Source organism: Jaculus jaculus, chromosome 7 (genome assembly GCF_020740685.1).
Source record: "Jaculus jaculus isolate mJacJac1 chromosome 7, mJacJac1.mat.Y.cur, whole genome shotgun sequence".
Classification (NCBI taxonomy): domain Eukaryota; kingdom Metazoa; phylum Chordata; class Mammalia; order Rodentia; family Dipodidae; genus Jaculus; species Jaculus jaculus.
The window spans coordinates 155,703,884-155,724,860 of NC_059108.1; the positions used below are offsets into that span (position 1 = coordinate 155,703,884).

The 20,977-nt window shown below is 45.4% G+C and overlaps 2 protein-coding genes across 4 annotated transcripts in view; one reads left to right on the forward strand and one right to left on the reverse strand.

Annotated features, from left to right (window-relative positions):
* Positions 1 to 2,042: 2,042 nt before the first annotated feature.
* Bag5 (BAG cochaperone 5) lies at positions 2,043 to 7,000 on the reverse strand. Of its 2 annotated transcripts, none has more exons than XM_045154984.1 (2): positions 6,863 to 7,000; positions 2,043 to 5,663 (listed from the first exon to the last, which is right to left on the reverse strand). In XM_045154984.1, exon 2 carries the CDS (start codon positions 5,634 to 5,636, stop codon positions 4,293 to 4,295), a length of 1,344 nt encoding a protein of 447 aa, XP_045010919.1. In that variant the 5' UTR covers positions 5,637 to 5,663; positions 6,863 to 7,000; the 3' UTR covers positions 2,043 to 4,292. The 2 variants fall into 2 exon arrangements, with proteins under 2 accessions (XP_045010919.1, XP_004665683.1); XM_004665626.3 differs by lacking the exon at positions 6,863 to 7,000 and adding an exon at positions 6,532 to 6,669.
* Positions 7,001 to 7,113: 113 nt separating this feature from the next.
* The window catches only part of LOC105944577 (cytochrome c oxidase assembly factor 8), a 48,066-nt gene continuing 34,202 nt past the window's right edge, over positions 7,114 to 20,977 (forward strand). For both annotated transcript variants that reach the window (XM_045154676.1, XR_006638137.1), the window contains exons 1-2: positions 7,114 to 7,243; positions 20,622 to 20,819. In XM_045154676.1, coding sequence (XP_045010611.1) covers positions 7,121 to 7,243; positions 20,622 to 20,819 — 321 coding nt within the window. In that variant the 5' untranslated portion in view covers positions 7,114 to 7,120. The remainder of the gene's footprint in view (positions 7,244 to 20,621; positions 20,820 to 20,977) is intronic.

Genomic DNA, 20,977 nt, shown 5'->3' on the forward strand with positions numbered 1-20,977 from the left:
CCTGGGCTAGAGCAAAACCTGACCTTGAAAATACAGAAACAAAAAACCCTGATAGGCAGAGAACTCCCAACTGTTCCAGGGGCCTTAGCTCCTCTAGGTCCTCACTGTTGACAAGACCTCCTTGAATTGTATGTTGCCAGTTTGCTCTATTCCTTTGAGCTTGCTGTCTACTCTTTCACCTGTCTGAACGTGGTCCTGCCCTTTTCCTCTATGGCCTCCAGGTCTCGACCACATTTGGGTAGCTCAACTCAACTCTGCTCATGCCTGAGACCCACTGGCTTGACTCTACACAGATCCCACAGCAGGGCAGTCTGTAACCCTGCTGCCCCACTTTCTGCGTGTCCATCAACCCTTCTGCTAAGCCTCATCCTTCATAGGCATTCTGTAACTGTATGTATGCACAGATATAATTTACTGTGCAATATGAATTTACAGAATAAAAGAACCCGGTTTCTTCAGCCAGCTACCAAGGGAATAAGGGCTACTAGGCAAATTAATGCTAATAAAACTCTCATCCTTATGAATTTATTGTTATCCAATAAATCCTGACCTGTGGAAAGACAATGGCAGTGTTTCTGAGTGTGCTCCCGGACACAGCAGTGAGAGGACACTTCTGCCATAAAGTTTCAGGGACATCAGTGTGGTCAACTGCAGCAAGATTGCCAGTGCTCTCAAGTCTGGACCACCCACCTGATTATAAAAGATTCCCTGAAATCAGATAGAATGTGGGAGGAACAGTGTGGGAGGAGCATGAGACCAGCAGAGAACTCAACACACACCTTGGGACTCGCATCTTCTCTCCATACAAGCAGAGCTGAGAGTTTTGCTTTGCTGCACTAAGGGGTATGCTACTAAGTCTTCTACCAAGATAATGCTGAATCATTTTAGACAAATTACAACAGTCAAACACTTAGCAGGGCTAAGGCAGGTTAGACACTCCTGTATTACACATCAAAATCAAAGGCAAGTAATTGTACAATTATTCTAAAAAAAAATTTTTTTTAAGCTACATAACTTTGTAATAAAACCTGTGTACCTATAGTCTTAGTATTCCAGAAACTAAAGCAGGAGGATTGAAACAAGTTTGAGGCTAGTCAGGGCTACATAGTGACACTTTGTTTCAAAAAGACAAAACAAGCCAGGCATGGCGGCTCACACCTATAATCCCAGCACTGGAAAGGCCCGGGTAAGAGGATCAGCATGAGTTCAAGGTCAACCTGGGCTACAGAGTAAATTCTAGGTCAGCCTGGGCTAGGAACTAACCTCAAAAAAAAAAAAAAAAAAAAAAAAAACATTAAAACCTGCATGTATAGGGCTGGAGAGATGGCTTGGCGGTTAAATGCTTGCCTGTGAAGCCTGAGGACCCCAGTTCGAGGCTCGATTCTCCAGGACCCACATTAGCCAGATGCACAAGGGGGCGGTTTGTAGTGGCTGGAGGCCCTGGCGTGCCCATTCTCTCTCTCTCTATCTGCCTCTTTCTCTCTGTCACTCTCAAATAAGTAAAAATAAACAAACAAAAAAATTAAAAAAAAAACCCTGCATGTATAGAATAAACTTAGATTCTTAGAAATCAGGTATAAGTCATCAAAGTAAAAACAAATGAGATGCTACATGTGATGGTGCACACCTGTGATTCTAGGACTTAGGATGGGAACTCAAGGCCAGCCTTGGCTGTGTAATGAGTTCAAAACCAGCCTAAATTACATGAAACCCTGTCTCAAAACCTTTTTGTTGTTGGTGGTGGTTTGCTGAGGTAGGGCCTCACTCTAGTCCTAGCTGACCTAGATTTCACTCTATTCTCAGTGTGGCCTCGAACTCACGGTGATCCTACCTCTGCCTCCTGAGTGCTGGGATAAAAGGTGTGTGCCACCATGCCTGGCTTCATTTCTTTTTTTTTTTTTTAAATATAAAACAAACAAACAAAAAAAAAGGGGAAAAATATAAAAACAAATGAGAAAAAAAAACTGGTTAAACTTAATTGTAACAAATACCCAGGCATTTTTTTTTTTTCCAAAATAAAGCATTAAACTGAAGTTACGAGATCCATTAATCCATTACATTTATTGTAACAGGGACTTCCTCATAAAGTGACCTTTGTCATCTGCAAGCACAGCTGACTGAAGGGGAAGAAAGCAAGAATTTCCAGTTGTTGTTTTTTTTTTGATAACATGGATGACATGGTTTAATGCACACAAGGCCACACTTCTTTGGGGAGCAGGCTTTTACAATTCTTCATGTAGGTTCATAAAACATTCAGTGATGAGCCCAACTTAAAAAGTACATGCGGCAGGCAGCCCTTATTAACACACGTGGCTCCCTCTGAGAGGATAGCAGCTCAGGCTTGTTACGGGAGATGATCAGTACAAGGAACTAGAGCAGACTAAACAGGAAACAGAACCACACGCAAGTCACACAAGGTTTTGTGATCATCTCCGCTAAAAGGACCCAAGTGAAAAACTCAACAGGGCTGGGAGGAGGGTGTCCTGTGCTCAGCCAGGGGTCAAGCTTGGCAGTGTGGGAAATGGGACATCCTGGTTACAGACAAAAATCTGTTTCAACAGGACAATGGACACTTTGAAAGAAAGGCTAGCATTTGACTCTCAAAAGAAGTATTAGAGCCTGGTGAAGTGTATATCTAAAGTGATTTTAATGTAATCTTGATTTCCCAGGGGGCATAATTTAAAAATTCAAGATTTTAAGAGCATTCTAAAAAGTATGATACAGAAAAGCAATCTTAAAAGGCTTTGGCTAAAAGGAAAATTCCAATGACCTGTACTAAGAGCACCATAGCTGTGCACGGCTGGGCCTGTCATGAAACGGGCTCACTGTTGGAACATCCCAGGATCCATTGATTCCAAGACATTTCCAGTAGGAAAGGCATATTGAGGGCGTGTTTTGAGACCAAGAGATTAGTTTAGGACTATGCTTTTTTCATTTCAGCTACTTAAGGCTATTAATCTGTCATACTTTTAGCTGTCTAAAGTGACAATTTCCTTACACAATTTCCAAATTAATGTCTCTGAAAAGTTAAAGCTCACTAGGATTCACAAGATCTGCTCTCACAGGATCCATGATGGGAAAAGTGGCTACAGAATGGGGTCTGTTACAATACTGGGACCCACGTTATCAAGGCACTGCAGTTTGGGAGAATTATTTTCTCACTGATAGTAGTAACCATAAAATTGGATCCTCCAAAAATATTTACAAAACCCCTTCATGCCTGACAACAGTCTAATGGACCTTTCAGGCAATGAAGGGACTCACACCCATAACATGAACTAGGGAGGCATCCAGGAGCCTGAACTCCAAGCAAGAGCAGGTGGTGCTTATGGCGCTAGCGGCAGTCAGCCAGCCTCCTTTGACAGCTGCAGAGACCTGGTCCCTGTGGATTACCAACTATCTGCACTGTGAATAGCAGTTTAACATGTCTGTGTACTCTACAGCCTTGATCCACAGAGAAAGTCCGCCATATGTTACAGGCAGAACTTCCTGCTTAGTGTTGGTGTGACATGACATGGTAAACCTATTCAGCCTTCATCCTCTAACTACAGGCATGGATGTCTTTTTTTTTTTTTTAAGGTCCACAGACTTCATTTAAACGCTCCTATCCTTACTAGCTAGTAAGGAAAATCTTAACTTGTGATACAAAAATCTGGCAACAGCATGAATAACTGATGTCTTTTGGCTATCAGGTTTAATCTTTTTTTTTTTTTTTTAATGCTACACACAGAAGAATGAAGACCATGGGGAAGAGAGACTGTTTTCAAACAAAAACCCTACCCTGTTAAGTTGGGTGGGACAATCAGGCCTTGTAAATAACAAAAAGCTGCTTTATTTCACATCATAAAACCTATCTTTGTACTGCTTTTGTACTTGGACTTTCCGCCTATCCAACCTCCAAATTTCCCCTTCTCATAACTGCCCTGGAGTTACATAAGGTTGGTCTATTTCTAGATTGTGGATTTCTGCTTTTAATGCTTGCACAACCTATTTAAAATTAGGAATGCTGCCTCTATTTCATGTTCTGATTAAAAACATATAAAATAAACACAGAAAGCACATACCAAACAAACCACACACTGTAAGGATAATGAGCCAAATGGAAAAATTAATGTGCTGTAATGATATTTGTTTTGCAACATCAAAAGCAGCAGGAATACTGAATATAATTTGATTAAACCATAAATACTGAGATTGAATATGCACGTATAAATCCCATTGAAGCTCTATGAGCTGAAAGCTCTCTAGAAGTGGATATAAAGTGCAAACCAGCCAGGTCAGCTTCTGACACTTCAGTACTCCCACTCATCCGACTTCATGTCCAGGTAGCTGAGGATGTTCTGAGCCAGCTTCACAGCCTGTTTCCTGGCAGCCTTGCACTTCTCTTCTCCCTGCGGGTCTACAGCATCCAGGGCCAGCAACTGCTTGGTCAGCAGCTCCTCCAGCCGGATATAGTTCTTGTCAGTTCGATTTCCGTCAAAGGAGAGGACTTCTTCCTGGATCTCTGACAGGTTTCCTAGGACATCCCATACCACCTTATGTGGGGGGTGCTCCTCGCAAGGCAACAGCTTCCTCTTCTCGAGGGCTTCCTTCAGGTCCAGGTATGTGATCAAGGTCTGCACTTCAATCACTGCTCTTCTCCTGGCTTCTCGGATGCAAGGGTTTTTTTCAAGACTCACCTCATCCAGCTGCCCAATCAAACCCTGCAGCTCTGTCTTGGAGCTCAAGTACAACTCAGGAGGACTCTGCGCTTGGAGAAGTTCGTTTTTTATCTCTCTCATTCTCTTCAGGACCTTCTCTATTTTCAGGATGGAATGGTTCTGCCCCAGGTCAAATGCATATGTAGTGTTAGCTTCTTCTTCTAAATCCAGGTATTTCAAGAGTTTGTTGATATCTTCCACCACCTCCCTCCGGTAATTTCTGATTTCTGTATGCCCACACACATCTAAAGCATCCAGATCAGCAATCAACCCCGAGAGCACACACGATAAGTGCCTGCACGTCTCAGTGCTGTCCACTCCCATCAGAAGTGCAATAAGAGTGCCTCTGGCCTTGTTCACTTCACACATCACAGCGTTGATTTTGGCAACAGAAGGATGAGTGTCCTCAGAGAGCGGCAGGGAAGGCTGCTTTTTCATGCAGTCTTCGATAATCTCTTGTACCGCACAGATCTTGGTTAGCGTGTGGTACCTTGCTTTCCGCAAGGAGATCTTCCCTCCGGTTTTCACATGTGTCAGCCTCAGGATGATGTCCTGAATGCCTTCCTCAAACTCATCAGTTACACAGTTGCCCCCACTGTAAAAAGGCACGATCTTGTCTTTCACAAGGGCCTGGGCTTCCTTATAGATGTTCTGTATTTCAATCCGGTGTGGGTGGTTTGCATTCTGCTCCAACTCTTTGAGAAGGCGTTCCGTGTCCTGTGCTGCCCTCTTCCTAGCTTGCTGGATATCTCCTTTTCCTTCTGTATCTACGGAGTCTATTTCAAAAAGCTGTTTTGTTAGAATCCTCTCAAGCTTCTTGTAATTCTTGTCATCTGACAGACCACTGAAGCCGATTACCTGCTGTTCTATACCTTTTACTTCCTTTTGGATTTCCTGAAGCCTACTAACAGAAGGGTGTTGGTTTCCCATAGCCATACTTTGTTGTGTTCCGTTTCACAAGCACTGAAAAATGACAAGAACAACTTATTACAGCATAGTCTCTACAGGATAGGACTCAGGTAAAACTTCATTCTAAATTGCTCATATTTAAGCAGGCTTTGAGAACGGACTTGTCTTTATGATCCAAAACCCGGTTATACACAAGGACAAAGAGGATGTGACCTGTCAATTCCCCAACCTGAAAACAGCTGCACATGTGATTTTAAGACTAGACAGTAGTTACCAGCCTGAGCTGAATCTCTGATCTGTGAATTTCATAAAAACAGCGGCACACAGCTTCAAGGGAAGCTAAATGATCAGCTTAGAAGTCACACAATTTCCTTAGATCTCAACATCCTATGCTCGTCTTTCTAAACCAACAGGACACCTTTGTGGAACTTAAGTATTCTAACCTTCCAAATTCCCAGGACCCTCATCTTGACAACAGCTACCCCTACTGTCCAGAAAGAGAAACTAAGCCACTGGCAGAGCCGGGTTCCTAGAAGAGTAAGGGTCCCTTGCACCCTACCGCCCATCCTTTCAGCTCCTGCACACCTTCCCAAGAGAGCTGCAGCAGTCTACAGAGGGGCGGGAAGGATACGCCCAGGGTACATGTGGGGCTCTGGGGGAACTACCCCCTCCCCCGTCCATACCACGTCCACCGTCCTACTCCCTGTGTCCCCACAAAAACGTGACAACGGGATAACTCGGGCACTCGCCTCCCCGTAAGCGTGCTTAGCGCATCCCCGCGCTCTCGGTTTCTACCAAACGGCTCTCTGGAGGAGGACAGTCAGCCCCCGGTGGGTGTCCGAGCCCGGCCCGCCTCTGAGGCCCCGCGGGCGGGCGCCCCAGTCCTCCATCCCCGGCCAGCCCGGCCCTCGCAGCGCTTTACCCCGAAGAGGTCTGGGCGGCGGCGGTCTTGACTGCCGCGGAGGAAGGCGAGGTGGGAGATCGACCCTTCACGGGGAGCGGCACCGGAGCGGGGCCCCCAGCGACATCCCCCTCGCCCTTCCCGGCTAGGTCTGACCCGGGCAGCCGGTGAAGGGGCCGGCGGCGGCGGCAGCTACTGGCCGCGGCGGCCGGTCCCGGGCGTGTCGGCCGGGCCCGACGCGCCGCCACCTGACCTCACAATGGGCGCGGGCCCGCGGGATGAGAGCCGCGGAGGGACAGGCTGCAAGGATCCCCGCGACGACGGAGGAAGGCCCGCGCCCCGCCGCCCTCACCTGTGCCGCGCGCGCCATCGCGCTCCGCCGCCTCCGCTTCCGCAGAGCTGCCGTTGCCGGCCTGACCCAGGCCGAACGATCCCCAACCCCGGGAAAGCCTCGCCTCGCTCGGCGCCTCCCCAGCAGCTCCTCGCCCCGCTGGGAACGCTCATGGTCGGCCGCGCAGCACTCGGCCTGAGGTTTTGCGACCCTGTCGTAAGGCAGCTCCTGGCGGTGTCGCGATCCAGCTGTACGCCGCGGAAGCCCGTGCGCTCGGGCATGGCCGCCTTCCGGTCGCGAGTGAAGTCCCTTCGCCTGCCACTCTGCCGCGCCTTGGCGGGCCGCGGCTGTCGGCTGGCTCCCCAGCGCAGTGAGGAGCGCAGGGAGGCGGCGCCGAGCCGGGTAAGCGGGGTGCCGGGACCCCGACCGGGAAGAAGACTTCCGGGCCCGATGAGCGCCCGAGTCCACCCCAGGTTCTGGCTGACCTTCGCAACGGCCCAGTGTAGCGGACCAGCTCTGGAGTGTGTGCGAGCCTTGTTTATTCCCAAGGATCATTACTTTGTTTTCTGAGCTCTCATGTGAACCGCGTGCATTGTTTTCGTCCTAGCCTCGTTATAGCCAACTTTATCGTCCTACTTTTGCAGGACTTCTGTTGAATTGTTGTTTGCAATATGCATGCAACTGGCCAAAGATACACAAGGAATGTCTGCAGTAAGAAAGAATAGCAAGCAGTATTTTTTAAAGTCAGTCACAGCCCCCCCCCCTTTTTTTTTCTTCCTGAGGTAGGGTCTCACTCTAGGCAAGGCTGGCTTCGAACTCCTATCCTACCTCTTGCCTCCCGATTGGGATTAAAGACGTGTGCCACGACATCCAGCTTCAGTCACCCTTCTTTGGGCGAGGATATTTTGCTTAATAGAGACCTAAGTTAACTTTTTTTTTTTTTTTTCCGAGGTAGGGTCTCACTCTAGCCCAGGCTGACCTGGAATTCACTATGGAGTCTCAGGGTGGCCTTGAACTCACGGTGATCCTCCTATCTCTGCCTCCCGAGTGCTGGGATTAAAGGCGTGTGTCACAACGCTTGGCCTAAGTTAACATTTCATCTGTCAGATGAAAATGTTGACTTAATCGTGTGAGATAGGCTAAGCCGAGCACGTGTTTAATGACACCTCATTTGCTAACAGGCCAATGAGGGACACTGGAAAGCTTATTTTAAGCAGTAATTAAAGAAAAACAAAAAGTAGAGCCAATTAAGAATTGCTAAATATGCCTGCCTTGTAAATTTTCATTTCTGTTGGGTTGGGTCTTAGCATACTTTTATAAAAGGGGCTTTGAAGTTTTGTCTAGTCTACAGTTTAGACTTGTTGCCTAGCCCTGGGCCCCTGGCTGGGTTTCTTGGCACAGGAGACAAGCCCTCACTCTGTCCCTACGAAATAGAAACCCACCTCAGTCTTTGGGCAGAAAGACAAATTAGGTGTCTGAACATGCTCTGTGAGCCAGCTAAGAGTTCTTCCAGGCTGAGGGTTTCCTCTACCTTCTTCAGGAACTAATGCTGGAAAAAATGACTACAATCTTAAGAATTTCTTCATGGTCACACAGGCCCTCCCTTTTTTTTCTTTTTACGTTTTTCGAGGTAGGGTCTCACTCTGGTCCAGGCTGACCTGTAATTAACTGTGCATGTAATCTCAGGGTGGCTTCGAACTCACGAGGATCCTCCTACCTTTGATTCCTGAGTGCTGGCATTAAAGGTGTGCACCACCACGCCCAGCACACAGGACCTTTTTAAAGTAAGTCTTAACAAAATAAAGTAAGTCTTACCTGGCGTCTGGCCCTTATGGTGACACTTCTGGCTTTTGAAGTCCCAGTGATGGCTGAATTTGTGCTGCTCACTCTTGGGAGGTGGCAGTGGTGATGACTCCGGCTGTGGGAGTAGGCTGTGAGTCAGAGCTTGCCAGAGTCCACCCTCACTACTGGAGCTGAATGATTCATTGTGGTAGATACTTGATGGCACAGAAGAGAATAGTTTGCCTCAGGACACTGTATTTATGTGTCTGTTGCCATCTTTGTTGCTTCTTGGGTAATTAAATTTTTGCAGCACAGATAGATTAGTGATCCTCCTACCTCAGCTGGGATTAAAGGTGTTCATCACCACACCCAGCTCCCTGTGTTTGTTTTGGAAAGATTTGAGCAGAAAGAGAGAGAAGACAGAAAGAATGGGCACACTAGGGCCTCTAGAGGCTGCAAACGATCTCCAGGTGCATGTGCCACTCTGTGAATCTGGCTTTATGAGAGTACAGGGAGTCTTACCCCAGTCATTAGGGTTTGCAGGCAAGTGCCTTAACTCCTGAGTTGTCTCCCCAGCCTCTAATCCCCAATTTTTGCTGTCAAAGGACTTTTCTTTTTCTTTTTTTGCATTGACCTTATACAACATGGAGGGCCACATCTTTCCTACTCACCCCAAACTTTTAAATTGATACTACTCAGATTGAGATTCTAGTCACTATTTTTTTTTTTATGGCAAGGTCTCACTTTATCCCAGGGTAACCTGGAACTCATTCACTTTGTTGCTCAGACTGGCCTCAAACTCATGGTGATGCTCCTATCTCAGCCACCCAAGTATTGGGATTATAGGCCTGAGCCCTCAGATTTTTGCTTTTTTTTTTTTTTTTTTTTAGGTAGAGTCTCACTCTAGCTCAGGCTGACCTGGAATTCACTATGTAGCCTCAGTGTGGCCTCAAACTCATGGTGATCCTCCTACCCCTGCCTCCCAGGTGCTGGGATAAAAGGCCTGAGCCACCACGCCCAGCTTTTCCCCTGCATTTTTGAAAGTCATGCCACATTATATGTTGCTAAAGCATCAGTGGAGACATTTGTCTTGTGGAGGTTGGATTTTCTGTCTGGGTTCATGAAATACCAGGGGCACAGAAAATGTGTGTGGCTGTTCTCACACAGATGGCCAGGTAGGCAGGGCTTTGCATGTTTATACATGGCCTAGGTGCCTGCCTGTAGATTCTTACCCAGGGAAAGCCAGCTAACTGAAGAAACGCAGGCTCCAGAAAGACTAACTGTGGGTGCCACTGTAATTTGAGATTGCCCTCCCCCAACATGCCTGGGAGACAATGCCTAGCCTTTTTTTCTTTTTTTTTTTGGTGCAGGGTCTCACCGTAGCTTAGGCTGACCTGAAATTTACTTTGTAGTCTCAGTATGGCCTTGAACTCACAGCGATCCATCTATCTCTGCCTAGCAAGTGCTGGGATTAGAGGCATGTGCCACCATGCCCAGCTTGATGCCTAGCTTTTGAGAGGAGTAAGCAGTTGGATTAAGGCCACCAACAAAATGGTTAGACAGTACTGAGGTGTGGGCCTGCAAACTCGATCTGGGTTCTAGAGGTGGTCCCCAAAGATGACAAAAACAGTGAATCTGGGCCGGGCATGGTGGTGCACGCCTCTAATCCCAGCACTTGGGAGGCAGCAATAGGAAGATTGCAGAGAGTTTGGGGGCAGCCTGCGATTACATAGCGAATTCCAGGTCAGCCTGGACTAGACTGATAGTGAGACACTATCTTGAAAAACTAGTAAGAAAAGTGACTCTGAGTGGTACCTGGGAGGGAGGCTGTGCAGGGACTATGTTCCTCTCACCTGTCTCTTCCCTGCAGTTGGCACTCCTGAAATTAGGATTGCCCACAATTGCTTTTCTAACATGACACCTTTGCACTCCTGCTGGGTATGACCTTTACATGTTGCTAATTTTGGTTTGCTGGCTGGTCTTGCACCTCTGTAGTGGGGTCTGAGGACCCTGACCCTCGGTTCAGGAAAGGCTTTGAGTGCTCATTAGAGGAGTGTGGAGCTAGAGATCAGGAAGGCCCTGGCAAGTATGCCAGCACTGCTCAGTGCTCTTTCTGTCCTTCCCTGTTGGCTTCTTTGGGCACTGCCAGGAAGGAGGGTGCTAAGGAAGTGGCTTAATGCCTCCTCTATCCTGGCTTCTGCAAGAAGATCCCTAGGGACAGAGTGCTCCTTAGTAGGAAAGAAGCTTCATGGTTCACAGGACTAGACAAGCGGAAGCCTAGTATGGTGCCATCCCACCTGGCAAGTTAGAGGTAAAAAGGAAAAAGACTTCAACAACTAAAAGCCTAGCTCCCCCTTCTTGACCCAACAATGAAAATTCAGTTTGATGAGAGCGTGCCTGTGCCTCTAGGACTGCCAGTCTGCTTCTTGGAAATGCTAGGTTCTGGCCTGCCTCCCTGCAAGGGGCATGACCCTCCACGAGCCTCCTTTCCCACACACAGCCACAGGAAGCCAGGCATTATGTGCTTATACCATAAGAACCATAAATTACAGTAATTATTCACACTACAAAGGGAATTTTCTCTTACAAAAGGATTTTTCCTCCCTAAGCCTCTTGCCTTCTTTCCTACTTCCTAATGACAATTGCTTAGTGAACAAAGACAGACATATTTTTGTGTAGAGATAGCAGAAGATTACTAACCTGCCACAATCAAGATAAAAAAAATCTCTTTAATTATAATGAAAAACAGAATGGCTGGAACCTTTTTCATAAGGTTCATCTTGAGCAGGTGATGTGGGAAAGTAGATAAACATGAAGAAAGAACTATGTGCTGGTCACACCTTGGGGGGCTGTTCTCTGTTTGTGCATCTGGGAAAGGACTGTTTGCTGAGGGGCTCTAACATTTTCAGTGGGGAGTTTGTAAGAAGACAAGAGGTGTACAGTTCTGGAAGGAGATGAATGTTGCTCTCTACAGCCCCACTGTCTGCTGGAGGAGAGAAGGAGCCTCCGTCTCAAGGGGCAGTGCACACAGTAGGCCCTGGCTTTGTGTCCACTGGCTGGAATTGTGCTTCTCCCAGTGTCTAAGCATCCCTGTTGCAGAGGCTTTAGTTTAGGGGGAAGCCCAGAAACATTTGTAAAAATCTAAAGCTTTTATTGTTTGTTTTGTGAGACAAGATCCATTTGGGTAACCCAGGCTGCCCTCCACCTCATGATCCTTTCCTTCTTCCTCCTGAGTGCAGGTGTGTTCCACCCCACTGAGCCTACTTTTTCTCCTCCTTCAGTACTGCAGATTGAACCCAGAGCCTTGGGCATGTTAAACAAATGCTCTACCAGTGAGTCATATCCCTAGCCACTAAGGCTTTTAAGTGTATGTGTGTTTGCATGCATGTATATGCCTATGTTCGTGTGTGTGCTGGTGCGTGTGGAGGCCACAGGAAAGCTCAGGTGTCTTTGCTTAGATGTCATCTACCTTGAAGTGTAGCAAGGTTTTATTAGAACTGAAGAGAAGGAAGACATAGCTCCTACACAGCAGAAGTGGAGAAGCCTACACAGAGGCCAGACTGGGTTCTTCTCCAGGTTCTGGGTGGGATTGGGACTGACCAGCCCCAGTGCCAGGTTTCTATGTAGGGGATCAGGATTAATCCTCCAGAAAGGAACTGTTCAAGTAGGGAAGAATGCCTTTCCAGGGAGGGTCTTAGATTGGGTTTAGGGGAAACTAGATTTAGGGAGTAAACTCTTGTGGCAGAAGGATATAAGGACAAGCCATACCCTTCTCTGACCTCTAGCAAAGGGGAGACCACAACTCACTCTTTTTTTAAACTTAATTGATGTATTATTATTTTCTTTCATAATTTTTCCTTTTCTTTCTATTTATTTATTTATTTTTAATTTCTATTAGTATTTTCCATGATTATAAAAAATATCCCATGGTAATTCCTTCCCTCTCCCACCCCCACACTTTCCCTTTTGAAATTCCATTCTCCATCATATTACCTCCCCATCTCAATCATTGTACTTACATATATACAATATCAACCTATTAAGTACCCTCCTCCCTTCCTTTCTCTTCCCTTTATGTCTCCTTTTTAACTTACTGGGCTCTGCTACTAAGTATTTTCATTCTCACACAGAAGCCCAGTCATCTGTAGCTAGGATCCACGTATGAGAGAGAACATGTGGTACTTGACTTTCTGGGCCTGGGTTACCTCACTTAGTATAATCCTTTCCAGGTCCATCCATTTTTCTGCAAATTTCTTAACTTCATTTTTCTTTACCGCTGAGTAGAACTCCATTGTATAAATGTGCCACATCTTCATTATCCACTCATCAGTTGAGGGACATCTAGGCTGATTCCATTTCCCAGCTATTATAAATTGAGCAGCAATAAATATGGTTGAGCACATACTTCTAAGGAAATGAGATGAGTCCTTAGGATATATGCCTAGGAGCGCTATAGCTGGGTCATATGGTAGGTCAATCTTTAGCTGTTTTAGGAACCTCCACACTGATTTCCACAATGGCTGGACCAGATTGCATTCCCACCAGCAGTGTAGAAGGGTTCCTGTTTTTCCACATCCCTGCCAACATTTATGATCATTTGTTTTCATGATGGTGGCCAATCTGACAGGAGTGAGATGGAATCTCAATGTAGTTTTAATCTGCATTTCCCTCATGACTAGTGACGTAGAACATTTTTTTAGATGCTTATATGCCATTCGTATTTCTTCCTCTGAGAATGCTCTATTTAGCTCCATAGCCCATTTTTTGATTGGCTTGTTTGATTCCTTATTATTTAACTTTTTGAGTTCTTTGTATATCCTAGATATTAATTGTCTATCAGATATATAGCTGGCGAAGATTTTTTCCCATTCTGTAGGTTGCCTCTTTGCTTTTTTCACTGTGTCCTTTGCAGTGCAGAATCTTTGTAATTTCATGAGGTCTCAGTGATTACTCTGTGGTTTTATTGCCTGAGCAATTGGGGTTGTATTCAGAAAATCTTTGCCAAGACCAATATGTTGAAGGGTTTCCCCTACTTTTTCCTCTAGCAGTTTCAGAGTTTCAGGTCTTTAATCCATTTGGACTTAATTCTTGTGCATGGCGAGAGAGAAGAATCTATTTTCATCCTTCGGCAGATATATATCCAGTTTTCCCAACACCATTTGCTGAAGAGGCTGTCTTTTCTCCAATGAGTATTTTGGGCATTTTTATCGATTATCAGGTGGCTATAGCTACTTGGGCTTACATCTGGGTCCTCTATTCTGTTCCACTGATCTACATGTCTGTTTTTGTGCCAGTACCATGCTGTTTTTGTTACTATGGCTCTGGAGTATAGATTAAAATCAGGTATGGTGATACCACTAGCCTTATTTTTGTTGCTCAGTATTATTTTAGATATTCTAGGTTTTTTGTTATTCCAAATGAATTTTTGGATTGTTTTTTTCTATTTCCATGAAGAATGCCTTTGGAATTTTGATAGGGATTGCATTAAATGTGTAGATTGCTTTTGGTAAGATTGCCATTTTCACAATATTGATTCTTCCAATTCAGGAACAAGGGATGATTCTCCACTTTCTAGTGTCTTCTGCAATTTCTTACATGAGTGTTTTAAAGTTCTCATTGTAGAGATTCTTTACTTCCTTGGTTAGGTTTATTCCAAGGTACTTTTTTTTTTTTTGATGCAGTTGTGAATGGGAGTGATTCTCTGATTTCATCCTCTGTGTGTTTGTTGTTAGCGTATATGAAGGCTACTGATATCTGTGTATTGATTTTGTATCCTGCTACATGGCTGTAGGTTTTGATCAGCTCTAACAGTTTGCTAGTAGAGTCTTTAGGGTCCTTTATGTCATCTGCAAATAATGATAACTTGATCTCTTCCTTTCCAATTTGTATCCGTTTTATGTGTGTCTCTTGCCTTATTGCTATGGCTAAGACTTCCAGTACTATATTAAATAAAAGAGGGGATAGTGGACACCCTTGTCTTGTTCCTGATTTTAGTGGAAAAGCTTCCAGTTTTTCCCCCATTTAGTAATACGTTGGCTGTAGGCTTGTCATAAATAGCTTTTATTATATTGAGATATGTTCCTTCTATTCCCAGTCTCTGTAGGACTTTTATCATGAAGGGATGTTGGATTTTGTCAAATGCTTTCTCTGTGTCTAATGAGATGATCATGTGATTTTTGTCCTTCAACCGGTTTATATAATGTATTACATTTATTGATTTGCGTATATTGAACCATCCCTGCATCTCTGGGATAAAGCCTACTTGGTCAGGGTGAATGATCTTTTTGATATACTCTTGTATTCTGTTTGCCAATATTTTGTTGAGAAGTTTTGCATCTATGTTCATGAGGGAGATTGGTCTGTAATTTTCTTTTTTTGTTCTATCTTTGCCTGGTTTTGGTATCAGGGTGATGCTGGCCTCATAGAAGGAGTTTGGTAGAATTCCTTCTTTTTCTATTTCCTGGAAAAGCTTAAGAAGCAATGGTGTTAGCTCTTCCTTAAAGGTCTGGTAAAATTCAGCAGTGAATCCATCTGGACCTGGGCTTTTCTTAGTTGGGAGATTATTGATAACTGTTCGGATCTCCATGTTTGTTATAGGTCTATTTAAGTGATTAATCTCATTTTGATTTAATTTAGGTAGTTCATATAAATCAAGGAAATCATCCATTTCTTTCAGATTTTCATATTTTGTGGAGTATATGCTTTTATAGTATGTCCCTATGATTTTTTGAATTTCTCTGGAATCTGTTGTGATGTTACCTTTTTCATCTCTGATTTTATTAATTTGTGTCTCTTCTCTCTTTCTTTTGGTCAGATTTGCTAATGGTTTATCAATCTTGTTTATCCTTTCAAAGAACCAACTCTTTGTTTCATTAATTCTTTGGATTTTTTTTTTGTACAACTCTTTAGGTCCAGGCTGACCTTGAACTCACAGCAGTCCTCCTACCTCAGCCTCCCAAGTGCTGGAGTTAAAGGTGTGCAACACCATGCCTAGCAGTCTACCTTATTTTTAGAAAAATTGTGTGTGTGTGCATATCATGGCACACATGTGGAAGTCAGAGAACAACTTTGAAGTGTCTGTGCTCCACCACTTTTGAGACAGATCTCTTGGTGCTGCAGACCAACTACCAGACTGTAATTAAACATCAGATTAGGGCTGGAGAGATGGCTTAGCGGTTAAGCGCTCGCCTGTGAAGCCTAAGGACCCCGGTTCGAGGCTCGGTTCCCCAGGTCCCACGTTAGCCAGATGCACAAGGGGGCGCACGCGTCTGGAGTTCGTTTGCAGAGGCTGGAAGCCCTGGCGCGCCCATTCTCTCTCTCTCCCTCTATCTGTCTTTCTCTCTGTCTCTGTCACTCTCAAATAAATAAATAAATAAATAATAAAAAAACAAAACAAAACATCAGATTAACTGGCTCAACCACCCATTGTAGGCACAGTTTGGAAGCAAGCACCTTGAGCTGCTGAGCCATCTCTCCAGTCACTATAAATATTCTTTAGGATTATAGTTGTATGTGCCACTTTGTTTGTGATTTTATGTGGGTTGTAGGGCATTGAACCCATGTCAGGAGGCTTTGCAAATGAGCACTCTTAACTTCTGGGCCATCTCTCCAGTTAACTACCTTTAAAAAAAATATTTTATTTATTTATTTATTTATTTTTTAAAGCATTTTTATTTATTTATTTGAGAGCGACAGACACAGAGAGAAAGACAGATAGAGGGAGAGAGAGAGAATGGGCACGCCAGGGCTTCCAGCCTCTGCAAACAAACTCCAGACACGTGCGCCCCCTTGTGCATCTGGTTAACGTGGGACCTGGGGAACCGAGCCTTGAACCGGGGTCCTTAGGCTTCACAGGCAAGCGCTAAACCGCTAAGCCATCTCTCCAGCCCAAAAAAATATTTTATTTTTATTTATTTATTTAAGAGAGATACAGAAATAGGCGAGAGAGAGAGAGAGAGAGGGAGGGAGAGGGAGGGAGGGAGGGAGAGAGAATGGACATGCCAGGGCCTCTAGCCACTGCAAACGAACTCCAGATGTGTGTGCCACCTGTACATCTGGCTTATGTGGGTCCTTCGTTATCGAACCTGGGTCCTTTGGCTTTGCAGGCAAGTGCCTTAACCTCTAAGCCATCTCTCCAGCCCTACCTACCTTTTTTGAGACAGTCTCTTGGTGGCCTGAACTCCCCAAGTAGGTTAAACTGGCTGTCAAGCAAGCACCAGGAATCCTGCTTCAGCCTCCACCGAGCTAGAATTACAGGTGTCTACCACCATGCCTGGCATTAACACAGAGGTTATAGGGATTTAACTCAAGTTCTCATGCTTTCATGGCAAATGCTGTACCAACTGAGTCCTTCCCTCCCACCCCTGCAAAAAAACAAAACAAAACAAAACAAAAACACCTTGTTTTGGTCTTTTTTCAAGGCAGTGTCTTATTGTGGCTCAAGCTGACCTGGAACTCACTCAGTAGCTTCAAGCTGGCCTCAAACTCTCTGCGATTACGCCTTTGATCCCAGCACTTGGGAGGCAGAGGTAGGAGGATTACTGTGAGTTCAAAGTCAGCCTGGGACTATAGAGTGAATTCCAGGTCAGCCCACCATGAAAATAAAAATAGTGTGGCTGGGGAAATGGCCAGTAGATAAAGCCCTTGCTGCTCTATCAGTACCTGGGTTCAGATTCCCAGACATCACATAAAATCCAAAAAAACCAGAAGCTGTGGTGGGCTTCTGTAATTTCAGGGAGTCTACTTCAAGAAGGGAGGCTAGCCAGGTGTGGTGGTGCACACCTTTAATCCCAGCACTCGGGAGGCAGAGGTAGGAGGATTGCCATGAGTTCAAGGTCACCCTGAGACTACATAGTTAATTTCCAGGCCAGCCTGGGCCAGAGTGAGACCCTACCTCAAAAAACAAAAAACAAACAACAACAACAAAAAAGAATAAGGGAGGCAGAGGGGCTGGAGAGATGGCTTAGCGGTTAAGGCGCTTGCCTGCAAAGCCAAAGGACCTTGGTTCAATTCCTCAGGACCCACGTTAGCCAGATGCACAAAGTGATACATGCATCTGGAGTTCGTTTGCAGTGGCTGGAAGCCCTGGCACACCCATTCTTTCTCTCTGTCTGTCTCTTTCCCTCTCTCAAATACATAAATAAGAATAAAAAAAGAAGGGAGGCAGAAGCTTATGGAGTGGTGAACAACACTTAAGAGACCCTGCCTCACAGGAACAAGGTGGAAAGCAAGGACCAATCCGAAAGTTGTCCTCTGACCTCCACACACAGGCTGTGACATGTAGGCATCTGCACACACACAAGACAAACACATGTACACACATAAATAAGTTTGAATAAATAAATTAATAAATAAAAGAAATGGCCTGGAAGATAACTCAGTAAAGTGCTTACCTCAAAAGCATGAGGACTTGAATTTGATCCCCAATGCCATGTTAGCGCCAGGCATGGTTGTCATACGCCTGTAATCCCAGCTCTGGAGAGGTGGAGAAAGGTGAGTTTCTGGAGCTCACTGGTTAGGTAGTCTAGCCTAATTGGTGAATTCCAGGCCATTGATATACCCTCAAAAAAAAGAGAGGGCTGGAGAGATGGTTTAGTGGTTATAAGTGCTTGCTTGAAAAGCCCGACAGCCTGGGTTCAATTCTCCAGTACCCATGTAAAGCCAGATGCACAAAGTGGTGCATGTGTCTGGAGTTTGTGCAGTGGCAAGAAGCCCTCGCATGCCCATTCTCTCTCTCAAATAAATAAACACAAAAATTAAAGCCTGGCATAGTGGCTCAAACCTTTAATCCTAGAGTTCTGGTGGCTGAGGTGGGATTGCTTGTGTTCAAGGCCAGCCTAGACTAGAGTAGAGTAAGACCCTGCTAAAAACAACAGCAGCAACCCCTACCCAAAATCCTTGCATCAGTCTAATGTTAATGTATTCTCAGTCCTACCGTATTCTCTTTGGCATTTACCTATGGTGTGTGACACCAAGGCTGACTCAGCCAGTTCTAAACCGTAATGTGGAGCAGTGTAGGTCAAAGTGCCTGTCAATAAACAAGCCTGGCTCTCACCAGGATGGACGCAGTCCCTCTATGGAGACTCACATCCCTCCTCTCAGAACTTCCCACTTTGTTCTGCTTCTGGTGGCTCAGCTGGCTGATGTGTATGTAGTTCTAGAAGTGCTGGCATAAGGGGGTTAAAAGTTAAAGGGATTTGAATCTACAAGCAGAAAGGAATGCAAAATGAGTGGTCAGAAGGGCAGGCTGGGCCACAGAGCTGTGACTAGGCCAGGTTCACGAGGCTCCTGCCATCCCCTGCAGCAGTGGCTGTGCACGACTTTCCATCCGCCTGGAGCCCCTGATCAGTCCTGGCTTTCCCCTGTTCCTGCTGGTACTGTTCACCTGCGCTCTCTCTCCCTGTTCTCCATCTGTGCAAGGTCTGACTCAGGACCCCCAAGGCGATTCCACTTCTCCTTCACCTCTGAGCTCTTTTATTAGTAGACCTGGAGAAACTCCAAAACCGGTAGCTTGAGTTTTCACGTCCCCAGAAATGTGAAGATCAGTTCAACAGTGCTGACTTTTGGCTCATCTGGACCTTTGGAGCTAGTCTGTCCATAAATGCTGCATGCAGCGGAAGTTAGAAGTCACTCAACACCAAGCCATCTAAAACATACCTTTGGGGGCTGAAACTGTAGTTCAATGGTAGAGCCTTGCCTTTGCAAAGCATATGTTAGGCCCTGAGTTCAATCAAGTACAGCCCCGCAATAAATAAACAAATAAATAAATGGATGAAATGCTGTTTGGTTTTCTTTTTTTTTTTTTTTTTTTGGTTTTTTGATATTTCAAGGTAGGGTCTCACTCTAGTTCAGAGTGACCTGGAATTCACTGTGTAGTCTCAGGGTGGCTTCGAACTCATGGCGATTCTCCTACCTATGCCTCCCAAGTGCTGGGATTAAAGGCGTGTACCACCACGTCCTACAGGATGAAGATAAAGTGGCTTTCTCCTGAACATGCGACATTACTGAGTACTGGAGCAAGTCTCCTTCCTTTGGCACATGTATGTGTTTTTTCTTTTTTTCTTTTTCTTTTTTTTTTTTTTTTTTTTTTTGGTTTTTCAAGGTAGGGTCTCACTCTAGCCCAGGCTGACCTGGAATTCACTCTGTAGTCTCAGGGTGGCCTCAAACTCACAGCCTACCTCTGCCTCCCAAGTGCTGGGATTAAAGGCTTGCGCCACCGTGCCCGGCTGTATGTTGTTTTTCCACCAAAAGAGGGACAGGTGTGGCTGGCGCCCCCTGGAGCCCACAGGGAGAAACAAACGTGCGGGCCTGAGTGCAGTGCAGGGCTGCGCACCTGGTTGAGGAAAGACGGGAGGCAGCTGCACTGACAGGAGGGGGGTGAAAGCCGACTGAGGAGTCATGGCACCTTCTGTGCTCCTCTGTGAGAAAGCTCCCTCTGTCTGGATTTAAGACCGCCCTGGGTCTAAGGAGAAGTCTTTGAAGGGTTCTCAGGGAAGGAGTAGCATTTTGGACAGATTGGGAACTGGTGTGTGGGGCAGTGTCAAGAGGGCAGTGTGAACCAGCTGGTCCCCATGGTAGTGGTTAGGGGAGAATCCACGAGTTCCTGCTTCAGCCTCCCAAGTGTGGAGATCACAGATGTGTACCGCCATGCATAGGTATAGGTATTGTTTTAAAATAAGTTGTCTTGGATTGGGGATGTAGCTCAGTTTGGAAGAGGGCTTGCTTAGCATGCACAACGCCCTGGTTCAGTCCCTAGCATGAATAACCAGGCATGGTGGGGCACACCTGTAGGAGGGTGGAGGAAGGAGAATCAGGAGTTCAGGGTTGCCTTAGCTACAAACACCAAAATTATAGGTGTTTTATTTGGGAAATCCTTGGCACATTGTAACCTTACACAAAGTGAACTGATGAGGGTAGTAACAAATTCAGATTGTTTATTTTATGAATATAATAACTGGTTTCATATAGCTGTGTGCTAATCCCACACATTTCATTAAAGGTCTCAAGATTCTGTCCTCCAAGACAATCCTGTCATGATTGGATAGGACCTCCAGATAAATATTCAAACCTTCGACCTGTTCATTTTTACATCCCTGAAAATGAATCACCAATGGAACAAAAGCTCAGAGAACTGAGACAGGAAACACAAGAATGGAATCAGCAGTTCTGGGCTAACCAGAATTTGACTTTTAATAAGGTAAGTGGAGGATTCAGGTCAGAAGAGATATATTTGGCCACTTGGGGGTGCTAAAAGTCCTTAGTGTTTACATTACCTTTCTGGTGCCTCTCAGTCCCCTACCCTATATGTATGGCATATGTATACAACATTTTATGTTGTCTCTCTCTCTTTTTTTT

Excerpts from the sequence above, each read along its gene's own strand:
- Bag5 (XM_045154984.1), bottom strand. The coding sequence starts at position 5,636 with ATGGCTATGGGAAACCAACACCCTTCTGTTAGTAGGCTTCAGGAAATC.